Source organism: Aulostomus chinensis, chromosome 22, assembly GCF_037954235.1.
Source record: "Aulostomus chinensis isolate RoL2024-O1b breed Wild chromosome 22, RoL_Achi_v1.0, whole genome shotgun sequence".
Taxonomy (NCBI): domain Eukaryota; kingdom Metazoa; phylum Chordata; class Actinopteri; order Syngnathiformes; family Aulostomidae; genus Aulostomus; species Aulostomus chinensis.
The window spans coordinates 5,688,435-5,706,284 of NC_141341.1; the positions used below are offsets into that span (position 1 = coordinate 5,688,435).

The 17,850-nt window shown below is 45.3% G+C and overlaps 1 protein-coding gene across 1 annotated transcript in view; it reads right to left on the reverse strand.

Annotated features, from left to right (window-relative positions):
• Positions 1-1,320: 1,320 nt before the first annotated feature.
• clasp2 (cytoplasmic linker associated protein 2) overlaps positions 1,321-17,850 on the reverse strand; it is a 54,046-nt gene continuing 37,516 nt past the window's right edge. Inside the window, exons 25-46 of the mRNA XM_086193126.1 lie at positions 16,344-16,517; positions 15,830-15,874; positions 14,594-14,701; positions 14,216-14,278; positions 13,534-13,640; positions 13,339-13,362; positions 13,004-13,159; positions 12,242-12,333; positions 12,101-12,164; positions 11,399-11,458; positions 10,523-10,686; positions 10,056-10,134; positions 7,431-7,574; positions 7,205-7,348; positions 6,986-7,092; positions 6,503-6,644; positions 5,050-5,245; positions 4,765-4,961; positions 4,546-4,674; positions 4,034-4,240; positions 3,726-3,842; positions 1,321-2,621 (exon numbers count right to left, since the gene is read on the reverse strand). Coding sequence (XP_086049252.1) covers positions 2,544-2,621; positions 3,726-3,842; positions 4,034-4,240; positions 4,546-4,674; positions 4,765-4,961; positions 5,050-5,245; positions 6,503-6,644; positions 6,986-7,092; positions 7,205-7,348; positions 7,431-7,574; positions 10,056-10,134; positions 10,523-10,686; positions 11,399-11,458; positions 12,101-12,164; positions 12,242-12,333; positions 13,004-13,159; positions 13,339-13,362; positions 13,534-13,640; positions 14,216-14,278; positions 14,594-14,701; positions 15,830-15,874; positions 16,344-16,517 — 2,597 coding nt within the window. The 3' untranslated portion in view covers positions 1,321-2,543. The remainder of the gene's footprint in view (positions 2,622-3,725; positions 3,843-4,033; positions 4,241-4,545; positions 4,675-4,764; positions 4,962-5,049; positions 5,246-6,502; positions 6,645-6,985; positions 7,093-7,204; positions 7,349-7,430; positions 7,575-10,055; positions 10,135-10,522; positions 10,687-11,398; positions 11,459-12,100; positions 12,165-12,241; positions 12,334-13,003; positions 13,160-13,338; positions 13,363-13,533; positions 13,641-14,215; positions 14,279-14,593; positions 14,702-15,829; positions 15,875-16,343; positions 16,518-17,850) is intronic.

A 17,850-nucleotide genomic window follows, 5' to 3' on the forward strand; every position in this document is an offset into this window, starting at 1 on the left:
GAATAAGGGGTAGGACATTGTTATTCCTGTTTTTTTTTTTTTTAAATGTGCATTTTAATTTCTGAAAGAAATTCAGTGGCTTATGATGCATTTACATGCAAGTACCATTTTCATGTCCTGTTCTGACATTATTTTTCTCTTCAGTTTCTTTTATTGTGATTGTTTACAACATTGAATATTCATAAGGCTCTCCAGTCAAATTGAATTTGCAAAATAAAGGTGATGAAGCCTTTAGGTTGGATCAGTGTACTACAATTTTAAGAAACATGTGTGCCGAAACACTTTGGTTACGTGTGCCTCTGTCACGTAACTGGCATGTTGATGAGCTTTGTTCAGGAGCAATCATTGACATCTCATGCTGGTATCTGGGACGCTCTTGTGCTGCATTTATATTTAGACTGCAGGACGCATGCATGCATCAAATCCAGTTTCTCCAGTTCGTAAATACATCGTTTAAAAAATTTTTTAAAAAAATCAACATCTCGGTTAGTCTACATTTTGCATGGCCTATACACGTTTGATGAAGCAAATTTCCTCATGGCATAGCCCTTTGCAACTGAAGACCAGCTCACAGAAAAACTGAAAATGTCCTGGACCGATGTGCCTCATTCATGAAACATTACACACAGATTCAGCCAAATTTAGTCTTGAGACAGGAAGCAAAGCCCAATGGCAATTTGTAACTCCATGCTCATGACATCTATTGTGTGCCTCTTGCAACTGTAAACCCACTCAGCAAGCAAAGACTTTGTTACACACACACACACACGACACAACAGATGTCAGGTGGAAGGAGTTGGAGACATCAGCTGTATCCTCCCGTCTGTAAGACTTAGTCGAGGGCAAAAAGCCCCATTAAGCACAAGAAAAATTTGTAAGAACATTTCATGAATGAGAACCTCAAGTTTTCCCAAGTTGCTGCCACACCAAATTCTTGATGACTGGCAGGTAAACAATGACAATAGCGTTCGGTGGATTCGAGCGGTCCAATCCGCTCTCCTGTGACACTTTCAAACACAGCGCTCGTCACATTTTATATGGACGTGCAGTTCAAACAAACAAGGGTTTTTGAAATCTGCCAGTTTCATTTTGGAGATTCTTCTTGGCCCAGTGAGGTGAATGTCCAACTGGGGAGGAAAGTCAGAAAACCTCATTTTGTGTAGAATTTTTTTTTTTGTAATCTGCTGACCTCTTAGATTCTCATCTCTCTCAATGGAAGCCACTCAGATTTTTACCTCCTGCTCTTGAAAGTCTTTAAGACACAGCGTCGCTTTCCACCGGTCGCCACTGGGAACACAGAAGACCCGGGGTTGTATCATGATCTGTACAAGTTCTTTATTTTATTGTAAGCACAGCTTTGTAAATGCACGGAGGAAACACAACGGTGAAAACTAGAATGTTACAAGAGGAAGGAAAGAAAGACACGGTGAGGAGAAGAGGGGGGGGGGGGTGACATGACGTTTCTTTTCAGAGCTGTAAATAATACATTTCTACAAATTTCTCAGCAGAGAAAAAAAAGAAGTGTGAGACTCTACGGCACGCGCAACAGAGAGGAAATTAAAACAAGGATGGGCACAGGTGCGCGCGAGCACCCCCTCCCTAAACGAGTGTTACTGGATATTCCATTTTAATATCATATATAGATACATATCCACTATGTGATAATAAGCCATGTCCTGTCATACTTCATGTAGTAAGCACCCATCTTCCGCCCCGTGTTGCCCAGACGATCCGAGATGAGCTGGGAGAAATGAGGACACAAATTATTCTGAAAGGGGCGGACATTATTCACATCAATTTAAAACCTCAGTCACATGAATCTGACTGTCAACAGGACCCCAATAAAAAGTCGTTTCTTTTTAAAATTTAGTCTCATGCATAGCCAAGCACGTGACGCCTCCTCTACTTTGGAATCTGCCTGTGAGCTATATTTGCTATGAGCCGGCCTGACCCGCTGTGATTGGCGTTAGTGCTCTGCAGGGTTGGTCGTACCTTTTCAGGCTCATCAGCACCTTTTTGAAAAGAGAGATCATGTGTTTATGTAAGCGTGAGAGAGAAACCTCCGGACATTGAAAACCGCTGCGTTAAAACCTCAGAGCGTAAAATAAATCAAACTATGACACAATGTAAATATACATTCCTGTCTACCTGGCCCCAGTTCCTCACTCTTCAAGACAGACAGCAGCCGTTTGTTCATCTCAGCCGCGTTCACGACATCTAGATGTTCGGAAGGGATCATGTGTTCAGGTAAAGGAGGCGGAGGGGACGGACATTTTAATATCTTCATCCTTGAGTGACTGGGTGGAGCATGTGACTGTATGCGTGTTTGTTTGTTTGTTTGTTTGTTTTTGATCCAGTTCCATTTGAGCGTCAGAGGTCATGGAGCGATGTTCAGGAGAACGCCTCCTGCGGCAGGGACGGGACATGATCGGTATCGGTGCATATGGATGTGTGTTTTGTTCTTGGCCTGTGTGGGTGTGAAGCACATGAACAGATGTAGAGTTGCAGTTCTCTGGTTGCCCTGTAGCAGGGCGATGTTTCTCCTATAGGCCCTCAGATGGCGGTTCGCTGCCGCTGGAGCCGGACTGCGCGCGCTTGATGTACAGATTCAACAGCTTCAGCTGCAGGTAACAAACAGAAGGGAGGGTCAGTAGACGTGTCCCTGCAGGTACAAGTGACATCACAACAGAGAGCTTTAAAGAGACACTCCACCCAAATACTGTCTTTACCTTAATGAGGTGCCTTGAGCTACAATTTGAATCAAAGTGTTTGTGCATTAATGAGCGTATGGCTGGATAAAGACGTGGATGATACTGGATGGTGCACTTGGAAGTTTGTAAACTGATGTTTTTGAGATCTTTGCTTTTAGCAGTCATTAGCTTCAAGCTAAATATCGGTGGCTGGTTCTTTCTGCATTCTGGAGTCACAAAGTAGTGGTCAAGGAGGGAAAAACGGTGAGCTCAAGACTCCTACTTGTGAGTACTTGAAAGGCAAAATACACTTTCTTCCTGTGAAGCCTCACTTTGATCTTAAGGCGTTTCATTTCAATAGGTTCACTCACATTGTGGTGATGAGTTTGGTTCTTGTTCGTCGTCACACTACCGTTGATGACTGACTCTTGTTCTACCTTTCTCTGAGTGTAAACACTGACTCACGTCGATGGCGGCTGGGTTCCTATCACCTACCAACATAACACTGCACAAACATCGAGCACTACACAGCGATTACTCACGTGACAATCAGTGCACCGTTACTGTCGCTTCTCACACTCAAACACCCACCAGAGGTGAAACAGTTGTAGCAACTGAACTGTGCATCCAGTTTACAAAAAAAATTATCATTTAAAGAAGATTAAGTGCATGTAAGAAGTGCTGTGTCAAACAGACGGTGACAGCAGTGCTGTACTGTCACAGTAAGCTGGATTGGGAATCAGTAACAGTGAGGCGTTTCATCTTGTTTCCATCTACGAGCACATATTACTGATTCCAATCAATCTAGAATGTTTCTTTTTTTTTTAAAGTTACTTGTTTATGCTACATGTGAGTTATTAAACAACCAATGACAGGGGAGTCCACATATTTATTTCGGGTAGAAACCTGAAGCAAAGCACAGATACTGGTATCTACATGAATTAGCCAACAGTGCTGAGCCAATCAGCCAATAACTTGGTGTAAGAAACAAACAGAGCATTTTGAGTAAATTGGCTTTGGATGAGCTCAGGTCACCTTGCTACTGGAGAGCTGGCTGAGGTGCGGTTTGAGGTCCTCTCCGATTACGGCATAAATGGCAACCAGACAGAACACGCAGGCTTTCCTCACGCTGCTCTCAGAGTTGTCATAACCCTGTTGAACCGCAGCAGAGACATCAAACACACACACACTTAGTTCAAAACAGAGCAGGCACAAGTGATAATGTGTGGTTGTGTATGAGGGGAGCAGAAGGACATGACTAATAAGCCACTGGAGAAGCTTTACCAAGACTACATACAGTGCAGCTAACACTCTTCAGCTGCAGATAATGAGGTGTGTGTTACCTGTATGAGTCCTGGCACGATCTCGGGCAGCATGCTTACGAGGCCCTCGCGAGGAATCCTCTCAACCACTTTAGTCTGCATCTTGATGGCAGCTAAGTTGATGGGGTAGTCGGCAGACTGGATGATGGGACACAACACCTTGATACACTGGTCTGGACTGATGGACAATGCCAACATGGCTGCCGTCTCCTCTGCTGCTCTCACCACCTGCAGGAACACACACACGTACAGTGGGGTGGCTCAATGTCAGACAGCCGGGACGATCGGCCGTCACCAACCTGATCCACACTGCAGTCCTGCATACAACCCTTTCATGACATTTTTGCATTTTCAAGTTGTTTACCTGCCATCTTAAAAAATAAAACCCCAACCATTCGATGCCAAGGATCAGCTCAACAGATCCTTTCATGACAACATAGGGTGGCAGTTACCAGGATTGTAAACCTGCTAATCATCTCCTCATGTTCTCTGAAACTCTCAGTTATTACGTGGACTCATTTGTGTGCGAGTACCTCCTTGTGAGGGTCTTTGTGTGCCTCCAGTGCCTTCATGATCGTGAGCTCTGCGTAGTTCTTGAATCTCCAGGGCTGCTTGCTGAGAATCTCCCTCAACACCCGCAAAGCCAGTGTCCGAATGACATGCTGGTAGAACAACAGAGATTCACTGTGAATGGACAGCATTTTAGCCTGTTAGCGTAGCGCTGTTGTACGCAGGTCAGCGAGGGCTTTTACCTCTCTGTCGCCCATCGTCTCCAGCAGGAGAAGCAGGATGGTCTTGAAATGTTCATCCCACACTTGCAGGGTGTTTTCACGGATCAGTTTCAGCAGCTCGCAAAGCGCGGCTTTCCTCTCCTCTATTCGCTCGTTGTGATTTGACAACTCCTTCAGCAGCTCGGCCACCAGCTCGGATTGGTCCAGGCTGCTATCTGCTAGGACACAAAAGAAACAATGCTATGTGCTCTCACACTCTACAGTGTGTTTGTTTGTGCCCACTAGTGTGTGAATGTGTTCAATTACTGTCAGTGAGAAGCTCGGAGTCGTCCAGGCTGCTGTCTTTGCGGCTGTGTTTGAATGGCGAGTCAGTGAAGTGCTCACGGGCTCCTCGGGGGCTGGAGGAGAGCAGGGGTGTGTTGAGAAGGGAGGTCTTGTTGTCCAAAGCCATGCGGCCGCCATCCACCAGGTCTGACACTCTGCCATCTGTGCCGCTGCCTCCCTGCACCACAGAGACATTCAGATGTTTGGACTGTGTATTAAACAAACCAAAGGAACACAACCAGTTTCTGGTACACACTTATCGAGGTCACTTCAAGGTACGAGACCAGGAGAGATTTGGGTGAAGTGTTTCTTCTTGTTGCACATTATTAGGCCAACACAGTGACCTTCCAGGGGAAGCAGAGAAGCGTGGGGTCTTATTTCTGCGTATATTGATACTCTACCCACTCACTGCCTCTATCAGTGGGGTAGTTGAATGAGTGAGATGTGCTGTGATTGGCAGACTGATGACATGCGGGCTGGTTAGGTTTCAGATGCATGTCAAGGGGAAAATGTCAGGAGGTCAAACCTCTGTACTTCAGGACACCGTGTCCTTAAATGGGATGAGAGTTGTTGGGCTGCAACAAGAACTCATGCCAGTCAGGGTTGAAGAACAAACTTCAACCGGTCAAAGGTTGACGTTTCCTTAAGATACTTCATGATTTAAGTAACCCATGCTCTAGATACAAACAAAAGTATTGTACTGCACTAAAACTCAGGTATTTTATAAACACCACTACTGATAAATTTGAAGCAGTGCCATCAAAACAAAGACTTGATATGTCAAGAGCCAATCGGTGCTCAGATTAGAGCTTCAGCCTGGACTTCATTATTCTGGCATCACTGGGCAACAACATCGAGTGTTCATGTCAATACCTAACCTGAGTGAGTACGGATGCTTCTTTGCAGTACTTCTGACAAAGAGCCAACGTGAGCAAAAACTTGGTGACAAGGGCAAGAAAAATGCCCTCTTTACAGGAAGAGACCTTGAGGTGGGCGGCAACCTGCCCCTACCAATGGGGTTGGTCGGGACTCTTCATATAAGGCCGCACCAGTTTTGCATGATGCGTTTGTCTTATGAGCTTGACACTGATGTGACACTTCCTTGTTCAGACGTGTTACAAACGGACTTACAGTAACGAGACAGTGTTCTGCCACAGTTTAATAAAATAAAGCAGTCTAGTACCACAATGAGTTGCTTCCCCACAACAGAAGTGAATCTATTAGGTTTGTAATGTCTCACGAAGGAATTTCCATGTTGGCTGTGGGTCTGATGACGCTGGCTGCCATCATTCCACAATCATCAGTAAATTATTTGCCACCATGCCTGACTAAGACATGTCCCCCAGTCAATAATTACAAAACCCTCCAATATGTTTTCACATGAACGTCCCACGCACACACACACACATCTTCCCTCCAGTCACTGTCTACTCACCTCCTCTCCTTCCCGTCGTTGAACCGGTTCATTCATGTCCTCTTGGCTGCGGACGCTGAAGTTCTGAATGGCCTCAGTGACACCTTTCAGCGAGCTGTAGATGTCCTCCGAGTTCATGTTCTCGGTATCGTAGTCAAATGCACTGAACATGAGCACACGAGGGGAAAAAAAACTGAGACGAAGATCAACTGTTGCAGCTTGGATACATTTGATGATGGATTTGGCATTTATTCTACAACCCATTAAGAATCTGACCATAAATGACTAACAGTGCTGTCTGAGTCAAGCCTATGCAGAACACACCCTCATTAGCTTCGTGCCTCCTTACACGAGTGTGGTTTCAGTTGTGAAATAAATGTCTTTACATTTCAGATGTAAATCTTTTCCTGCATGCTTGCTAATTTGTTAATGCTTGCTGGATGTATTTTCCATTTTGGTGGACTGAGGTGGGTGGAGGTGCAATGTCAGGCGCGTTTGAGTTACCTTGGTGAGGGGGTGTTCTGGGAGGTGTTGGTGGGGGAGGTGACTGGGCTGGACCAGCTGGCTGGAGAACGGGGGGTGTGACGTGTCAGAGGGCTGCCCATTGGTGCCTGTTGAAGATGACACAAGTGAGTATACCATTAATTTGACAGTATCATGATTGAAAGCAACTCATGTCATAGCCCTAGTGAGAGCCTCTGGGAGCTGGCGTGAGTGTTCCACCTGTGCTGCATTGCCAGTATTCTTCAGATGGTTTTGAAGCAGCTTGGTGGCTCCGTCCTGAAAGGTTTTGGGCAGAGCTGCCAGCAGCATGGTGAACTCTGGTGTGTTTAGCTGGAAAAGGGCAATTAGCACCGACTGTGCTGCCTGTAAGACACAAAATATACTGCTATGAAGGAAGAGGAACAGGACACACGATGAATTGTGAATTTTCGACGTGTGTTGGTACCTTTCTGACATCGGAGCTCTTGGGTTCAGTCGTCCAGGTGATGATGCGGGAGACGGCCAGCCGAGTCTCACTGGAGTTCACGAAGTCGGGAGCTTCCATCTGTAAGGTCAGCGTCTCGATATACTTCAGAATGGCCACCTTCACCTGAGATACAAACACACACATTTATACAAACCTTCAGATTACCTGGTTGATAACATAGAGTCTGCATGAGCAATAATCACCTGTGAGTACCTTCAAAGTAAAAACAAAACAAAAAAAAACCAATGACAAACACACATGAAAATGGACCGACAACATTCAGGGTCACGTACAACCACAGCTGATTGTGCATCTCTTGCAGGTCTGAAATCAAATGATGAATCAGTGAGAGAGTAGTTTCATGATCATGCTTCACAATGTGTGGGGGGAAAACAAATCAACAAAGATAAAGCAGTGACAAAAAGCAAAGGATCAATGCAGACATCGACCGCTGGCTCCTAAATGCCACAACAACTGACTCCTGCTCTGACTGCACTCGTTCACCATCCCTACCTCCTTCTGTCTCTATACATTTGCACCTCAAGGACCAGAAGTTCCTCCAAATCATTTAGCAGCATGGTGCGCGCCATATAATTGCTCCCCCCGGAGCGCACTGACCTGGGAGGACTGGCTCCAGGCTGCGGCCTGCTCGTCTAGAGAGCAGGCGTGGCGCCGCGCTCTGGGGGGGAACAATTTAACCCTGGACCCTCCCCTGCCTCGCCCGCAACATGAGCTCCGTACAGGCTTCAGAAAAAGAGAGGAGAAGCACCGCGTCAATCAACGGAGAGACAGGGAGAGGGGGAGGGCAGGGGGAGATGAGAGGAGATGGAAGAGAAGGAAAAAGGTAGGGAGGATGCAGAGGGTTCAAGAGGAGTACAAGACTGGAACTTGGAATCGGGCTTTCCTGATACTTTATATTTTTGTTCTGAAATTTAAGAAAATCCATTTTTTAAAATTCATCTGACAGGATGAGCTTCACTTAAGAGGTTACACGCTGGATAACGGCTGCTGAGAGGCTCAGTGTTGCCCTCACACACTTATAATATTGATGTTTTTATGGTTGCAAATACAGGAGTTACTCTTCCATGTCGTCTCTGTTTATAAAGGCAGCACCTCCAGACTGCCCTACTGCATGTATTTTTTGTCTCGTGTTAATTTATTTACATTACCGGTTTCTCTTGATCGCAGCAAACATCAAAAATGCTTGTAGCATTCACTTTGTGGATTTAATTCTCCTCCGAAATAGTCAAAAGAGAAAAATGTATGTATCTAAGTCAGTGCCTCTTGAATGACAGAGGGGTTGAATATAAATTAGAGGTTTTCACAGGTTCATCGGAACCCAGGGACCAAAACCCTAACCGAGGAACCTCATGGATTCGATAAGTAAATCGGGTCTGTGTCGGGCAAGCGGATCTGAGAAGACCTGGATCAGACCGCACCGGAGATGAGACGACAAACTCGCCTCAGAGAGCTCAGATTAGCAATGGTTAAGTAAGCAGTCGCGACTTCAACGTCTCTAACCAGCTTTGCAATACTTTTGTTTCGGCACGATGATGTTGGACTTCCGTGACAACCTCTGTCGTAAGGTTTGGCCACTTGTTAGCAAATGCCATTGTTAAAAAAAACAAAAAAACCACCAAAAAAAACCCCAACAACACCCACACTTTGAAATTGGCGTGTGGAGTAATTACTGACCTTTTTATGCCGTAGAACAAAATGTTGAAATTTTTTAAGTTGATGCTTAACATGGATGTAACAGATAGGAGGAATCTACAGCTGGAACTTTGAGGAAGACATACATCTTGTTACGAAAACTTAGAATTTAAAGCAATCGGCTGTGTGTGTCCTGGTTGGGTTCAGGTCTGATTTTGCTTTGCTCTATAAAGGGTGTGGGTCCCAGCATTCAAATAATAGACAAAATCCAGTTTGGTAGAACAGTTCCAGTTGTTTTTGGCGGTTAGGGTACAACTGCTTGGACCCGTGAAGACCTCTGATGTAATGAACAATGTAAGTACAAATCAAACTATATGGAGTAAAATTATATTTCAGGCAACAGGCTGGGAATGTAATGCTAATAATCTCTGGTTCAAGTCTAATTGGAGGAGAAAGAGATGCAGGAAAAGGAGGCATTAGGAAGGAGAAAGTTTAGAGTGAAACACTGGGCGGGGAAAAATGTAGGGGGAGGCAGGGTGACGGAGGAAAGAGTGAAGGAGTGACACTGGTGAGTCGTTCAAACTGAGGGAATTAGTGGGAAAGAGCAAAGTAGAGGAGGAAGAATGAAGGAGGTCGAGCATTACAAGAGGAACGCTTGAGGGGAGTGTCCACGCTGAAGCAGAGCAAACAGCCAGTGGAGTTTTCTAGCTGGAGGATGTCAGTCACTATCCAATCACAGCCCAGGATTCAGGGTGCGGGGGGCAGAGCCAGCATGGGCAGGCTTGAGGTTATTATCAATACAGTAGTTACCATGGTTACACAGTCCTTAAACATCCGGCACTCTGTCAATCCTTACCTTTACCCCCCCTTCATTCACACACACACACACACACACACACACACTTTCTCATACACATATGAAGACACACACGGACGTAACTCATTGCTTACCTTGAGGTTGGGGGTCTGCGTCTGGTCCACAGTGAACCTCATGAGAATCGTAAACTGGAGGTCATTTGGGAAAGACTCCCTGTTTGAGGGAACACAACAGTTTGCTCAAGTTACTTTTTATTATATTTTAGATAAAGGACTGTTTTTTTGGGGGGGTCGTTAGCATGAAATGGAATTGAAAATCATAATCAGCACCTGCAACAATATTTTGGATAGCTTGGACATTTACCTGGAGTAGTTTAAATAAACCTTGTGTCTCAGTGGTGCAACCAAATATGGATACAGATTTAATATCAAACTAACTTGTATAAATGTAATGTTTGGTGTGGACTTTGCATCCTAGCGAAGAATCACAGCACAGGCTAGTTGGTACAACGGGGTGCAGATTTCAGAAGGAAGCTGACAGTAAACTGGGTGCTGAGGTGTATATAAATGTGCTGCTGGGTCTGTGTGTAATTGACACCCACCGTGTAACATCCAGCGCTCTCTGAACTTTGGCCTGCACGGAGCCCAGCAGGTCAGCTCCCATCTTCTTCAGCAGCTGTGTGAGCAGGACAAACAACCAGTCCTGCAGGTCCTCTTTATGGACCTGAATGAAATCAACCAGGGTCTCCAGGAACATGCTGAACACCTGAAAACACACACACACACACACACACACACACACACAGTGAGGGTCACACACGGCACTTTGTTCACTTACCAAATCCTTCACTAAGTGCTTCATGCATGCACACAAGCAGTGCAACAGTGTATTCATGGGATCTAGATTATGCTGTTGATATATTAGGAGTACAGTTAGTTCCCATTGTGAAGTTAGTGGTTATTACTGCAGCAGCCTGGATCCTCATTCTCAATCACCACTGAGACTTTCGTCACCCAAATGTACAGTACCAATATTATTAGACAATAACCACACTGAACGATTAGCAACACCAATCATGGTGTGTGGCAATAGGTTAGTGAGTGAGTGTTGCCTTGGTAACCGGTTATCTGATTAGCTCAAACACAGCATATAAAATACAATACACCAACGGGCCAAACTTACTCTCTATAGAGAGTTCCAGAGGGGGGGGAGGGGGATGGCGTGGAGAAGAGAGAGACACATCCGTTAGCATCTGACAGACCGTACCTGAATGCACGCTCAGAAGTTTCAATCCACACTTTCAACATTTGCAACATGTGTAAGAGTCTTCACACAAGTAACAATGGGAACATCTGAAAAATGTCAAGTGATGTTTTGTGCGAAAAGGGCTGAAGGACTCTGATGAGAAAGAGATGAAGGGATTGATTTGGGACAGACAGATGGAGGCAGAGGAGAGATCCGTGGTGAGATGCAATACCTTGAAGGAGGCTGAGCTTATACCGGATTCTGCCGTGCCGTACACTCTGCCGGAGTCTCGCTGAAAATTCATCAAATCATCAAAAACGTCAAACGAGGGGAAAGGAAGGAACCCACACACCTTACGACATGTGTGGGGCAACCGGAACTCAAAATGCCGAAGGAAGAGTGGCAATGTTAGCTAGATCGAACTGCAGCTTGTTAGTCAGAGAGAAGAGCTGGCAGCGCAAACCTTCTGTGTGTGTGTGTGTGTGTTTTATATTGTTGTGCACTTCAGACTGCAGGTAGAGAGGGAAAAGAGGGGGGTTTGGCAGTGAATGCAGTGAGCACAGCCAGCGAATTGGCGCCTCAACAGTGACAGAGCAATACCACAGGCCGGCGAGGGGAGTGAGGTCACACGCAAACTCAGGCGTGGCATGCCGTTAGAAAATATTCGGTCTCACGCTCCGCATGCTTGTGTTCGTGTGTGATTTTAGGTTTTGTCTTCTTTAAGTAGACTAAACATATGTGATTGAAATGTCTGCGTGTTTAATGGTTTTAAAACTTTCCTTGTTTTGGCAGAATCCGGTACAGTGAAGGATGGTGGGATAAACAAAAGTCAAATTAAAGTGGGTGAACGATGAATCTTTGTGCAATGATACTGTTATGAGCGCCGTTACTGTGTGTGTGAGCAAGTATTTACTTGCACTCCATGCAGCCATACCTTACTGTGAGGGTCTGCAAACATCCTGGTGAAGATTTCACACAGCCGCTTCAGCTCCACCCGACTGCGGATGAAAACAGCGAGTTAGAGGAAACTCACCAGTCAGAGAAAACACACATGCCTGTCCTGGTAATGGCTGACCTGAGGGTGCGTTGGTTCTTCAGCAGAGCCTGCAGGCCCAACAGTCCCTCCTTTCTCTCAGACCAGTTTGCACTGGCACAGCGGTTCAGCACCTGGTGAGTGTGACATGTCCAGACATCAATGCAGCCATTTTAACTCTGAGACATGGATCGAGGAGAAGCTAAAACACTTGTCTTAAAGGCAACAGAGGGTTAAAAATTCTTCCATTATGAGGTTACCTCGCAATCTGTTTTGTTTTGTTTTTTTGCTGAGTTTTAAGGTTCCAGGGAAGAAGCTAATGGAGTCAAATTAATCAAATTTGTTTTCTATGATGCACACCAGTAACATGCAGGTCTGGCAATTCCAGACCTGAACCTGCCTGACCCATCGTGAGAGCCTGACCTGAAAAACTGATTCAGAGGCCAAACCCAACCTACAACCTGCAAAATGTCTGATTTATTTGTACTGGTTTAAATGTGACAACAGTTGGGAAACGATTTTGTCGTCAGGGACGTGCTTTTGATCTTGATTCATTTTCGACTCACCAGCCTGATCTAATTACATTCTCTGGGCAGAGAACGTACAACTGCCTGCCCTGCGTGTCACTAACAAATGCACTTTACTTACTTCAAAGTCGTAACACTGCAGACTGAATAAAAACAGAAAAATTACTTGCTTGCCTAGATGTTCATGAAGTGGTATTAGTGGGTATAGTTTTATAAAATACTCCACATATAAAATCTTTTGACTTTCCCAGTGACAACACATCCAGCTATCACAAACCTCTGCGACGTCTTCTGTCTGTCTCATGTATGTGGGGATTGCGCCTCCGTTCCTGGAGCTGTAGGACCTCTCTGAACAGGCGCTGGATGCGTCACTGTTAGCGTCGTCATCAGAGTACATGCTGTAGTTCTCGTACCGCCGCCGTGCCGGTTTCTTCTGCAGGTGAAACCGAGAGAGCATGAAATTAAACTGAAAGAGACAGCTGAGAGACACCAGATAAAAGCAGAACACTTGCACTGATGCTGCATCTTGAAAGAAAATTGCTTATCACACACACACACACATACACACACACTCACACACACACACAGGAATGAGGTGGGAGAAATGCTGACCTTGGAACGCATGTCTCCCAACAGCTGACAGCATTAAACAAGAGGTAGAAGCAGGGGTTAGTTAATGTGCGCGCACACACACACACGGTTCACACACTCCAGGAGGTGTGATATGCACGTGACAACAGTTTACTGAAAGTGGTTTTTATGGGTTCTTTCTGTGTTTAGAGATAGGCAGTGTGCGTGTTTTCATACCAGCGCATCTGCAAGAGCCTCCTCTACGTCTGAGCCGGTGTTGAGGACCCTCATGGCACTAACCGAGGACGAAAGACGGCTTGACTGACTGATGCCAAAACCTGATCCTGCAGACAAAGAAAGGGGGATTTAAAAACTTTTAATGACAATTCTCCCTGCCACACACTTGGCGATCCATCTCACTCGCTTCATCAACATCCTCCATCCTCTGACATTTACTCAACACACACATTTCTCATGAGCCATCCCTGTAAGTTGATGTCATGGCTTGTTAGATGATACTGCAGGTGTCACTGAGGGGAGAAAAGTATGATTGACATAGAACACAGGAAACGCGTTGGTGTCCCCACAAAGAAGGGACAGAGCTAAACAAAGAAAAACAAATGAGTGCTGCTCAAACGGGCAGAATGGTTGTCAACTGGCAACTCAATGGAAGGAAGCATGCGATTCCACTGGAGGGTTCAACATCCTGGAGCAGAATGTAGAAAAAAACATAAAACAGAGGCCAATGGACAAAAAAAACAACAACCCAAAAACAAACAAAAAAGGAAAAACGGATAGCAAGTCAATGACATTTTAGAAAAAAAGAGGCGTCACACTAAAGAGAACAAACAAAGTGAACGAAAAATTAAGGCGGAGTGGGTGGGTGAGGTACGGAGAAATAGATGTACTCATCCTTCACCTGCAGCCCCAAAAGCGTCAGGTGTGTGTAGAGCTCCTGTGGAGCGAGAGTAGCTCCGCGTAGCTGCAACCGAGATTAAAACACACATACATAGTTTAACATTCACACACAGACGCACAAACACACGCAACCCCTACACTCATCGAACAGGGTGCACGAGTAGAAAGAAAGGCCGCAACCATGCAAACATGTGCAACCGATGGTTTTAAAAGTGTTTAGCTTTGAATAAGCGTCAGATGAAATCAAATTAAAATAAAAAAAAAAAACTCTATGATCTGCAGCAGAAACCTCATGTCTCATTAGGGAGACATCGCCTTTAAAGTCATGCTGGTTTGACTGCGCATCCCTCCTGGGGACCTGGCCACCACTGCTACTCACCGAGGGGTGTGAAGGAGCGTACGGGGCTGGTGTCCCGGCTGCTTTCCCTGCTGGCCTCTCTGCTGCAGCCCTGACTCATACTGGGCCGAGGAATACGACTCCCCCGAGCTAACGCCAGCCGGGTTACAACGTCACACCGCAGCAGAGGGAAAGAGGAGGGCGGACAAGGGATGGAAGAGCAGTGAAAGGAAGAAAAGTCGTTATAAGAACACGACGTAAAGTGTGAAAGACAGTTGGGGAAGAGAGGAAAGGACAAAAGAGGAAAACCAAGCAGTGACAAAGAGATGAGAAGGGGAAATAGGTGGATAAAGACACAAATAAGACAGCAGTGGCAAGGAAACAGGAAAGAATATGAGCACAGGTCTACTGTCCCTGAGGGAGCATCTCAACTTTATTCACTCCTCCTATTTCCAGTTAAGAGAGGAAAAGAGGCCTCTTCAGAGATCAGAGCCTAAGCCTGTAATTATACAGCTTCATAGATGTGTCTGTCAAGCAAAACTCTTTACATTCCCAGAAAGCTCAAGTTCACACACTGATCGAGACCAATAACTTTCAAAGATGACTTGAAGAACAAGTGACATTTTTGCTTCAATGTGCTTAATTAACAATCTGATGATGTGAATTATTCAAATTTTCTGTTGTTATAGATGAGATGCACCCAAGAGCAGCAGATGATTGCTGCGCTCATTTTTAAATACCAGTCTGATTATTCAGACTCACTCAACCTGCACTACTTTTTTCCCCCCTCACAACCAAAGGAAGGGAAAAGGAAGGGATGTGAGAGGAATTTAGCAACCGTGAACAAGGGGGAGCTGCATTTCCATCCAGTAGCATAGCAATCAACTTCACCTTTAATTGCTCTGATCAACCTCAGCAGCCAACCAGCCAATCAGGGTTAATCACAGCCTACAGAGACCTGATGAAGCTTCACTGATCCTGAGAGAAGATTTGCTCATCGGTCACTGACAGCATGTTAGCACACAGAGGGATGAGGTACTTTCATAATGCACGTGCGTCCGTCGATCATAGGCACCCATCACCATAGCAACACAGCCATACAATCACAGACAGATTCGAGACATGGGCTCTAAGAGGTCATGAGCAACAGCTTGATGGAGGGATTGGGGTGGCAGGTGATGGTGAGGCTTTGAGTGATGGAATGAGGGATGTAGGGATTATTTCAAGATGAGGACAGACATGGCTAGAATGGTGGTCTGGCCAGGCTCGGAGTCTTACCTCCTCGGCTCGCTCCGTTGTAGATGGAACTAATGCTGGAAGGAGCTAGAGGACAGAAGCAGGGGGAGGGAGAGGAGCAGAGGAGGAACAGGCGGAGAGGGAGCAGGAGGATAAAAAGAGTTGAGATCTATGTGGATAGGTCACAAATCTGGATTGAAATTCCACAGCAGGGTAGAAGGAACTGAATTCAAACTGATTACAGTAAAACACATCAAATCAATCCTCTTAATTTGTTTCATATAATGACATGAATGAATTAAAACCCAAATGTTATGTAACTTTTTCCTCTGCTGAGCCAACAGTTGCCTCTACTGACACAACAGGGTGATCGCTGCACCCTGCAGCCCAACGTTCTGTTATTTGACCTTGAACAAATACAACCGGAAGAACCTGAGAGAAAGTTCATGGCTTGTGACCAGTCAGGTACATATCAGCGTGCCATCAAAGCTGTTATCTCACGGGGAAATTGTTGCCTAGGTGTTACTTAACATTGAACTATTGTTTCAGTGCTCACCGACAGACAGGCGGGTGGGGGAGGAGTCTCTGGAGCAGCCCTGGCTGCGAGGGATGCGACTTCGTCTGTGTCCGTCCCCACCGTGTCCAGCCAGGACTCTGTGGGCCCCTGAGCTCATGGTGCTCAGCGCGGTGCTCGTCAGGACACGGCCAGGAGAGCCACTGCGACTGCCAGCTTCAAGAGCAAGAGGCCAAAATACAAAGAAAGAGAAGAAGTAAAGTCAGAGTCTTCTTCTTGAACGTGTCTCATCAAACAGTGCAACCACTTAAGCAACCTCCCTCTGATGCAGACATAAAATGGTGACTAGTTTTGTCAATGGACATTTGCCAGGGACAATTGTCTTTCACAAAATTGTGCTTTCCAATCACTGAGCTCTATAATACACAACTACTGAGTTAGAAATGGAATTTAATGGCAATATTCATAGTATCCGCTGTAATTGGAAAGAGGCTCTTGGGGTTAGGAGATTTGAAAAACAGACAGATTGCAATACTGATAACGTGATGCTGATTTTTGAAGACAGAGTCAATATTTCAACAAAGATGCTCTCTAAAAATAAAATTATATGATGACCTTCTTCAGTTTCTCCTCCCCATGTTGCCCTGTTTCCAAGCACAAAGCCCGGAATGACTCAATACTATCTACTTGAAGACAAACAGTTGAGGAGAAGCTGCCTCGCTGTGCTCATCATGAAGTGTGTGACATTTTAGAAACAGCTCCAATGCGTGACACGGTAACTGGTTTCCAACTAGGGTTGCAGCAGAATACTGGTTTCAAGGCATATCAAGGTGTGAAAACTGACAGTCATCATATGGTGTGCAAATATGATTGAATCCCACTGCAGTACTAATAGTATAGTAAAAACAAAAAAGTACAAAATTTAGATGGGAAACTGACTGGTCAGAAAGGAGAAGGATGGCATTCCTCCTCCGATCTCTGTACCACATCATGTAACTTCAGATGATCAAGCAAAAAAGATACCTCGTTACTTTAGATCGTGTTACGATAATTTGATACTACGCTAAATCTCAAATGAACAGATCTGGATTCACCAGCATCCTGTACTACATGACTTACGTTAGCAGAGGCTGCTGCTGCTCAGCAAAATGACATAACGCTGCTTTAAGTGTGTCTGTAGAAGATTAGTATTGTACAGTGAAACCATGAAACTTGCCAAGACGTTTTCTGCACCATGAAAATCTCACACTGTTGCAACCCTAGTTTCAACATGAGCAGACCAGACTCTCTCTGTCTCTCTCACACACACACACACACACACTACATTAAAGTCTGCATCTATCTGCTAGTGACAAAGAACTAAATGCATCTAAATGACATGGACAGGGATTTTATTTTGAGGGAACCCTGAACAAGACGTGCAACTCAACCAGTATTCTTTTTTAAATGACATATCAAAGTAATGAAAGCTCAGAACAGTCTTTATCGTTCTCGTTTCCATCACCTATTCCGTCCTTCTCCCTGCAACTTCTTGCACAGGCACACAAAA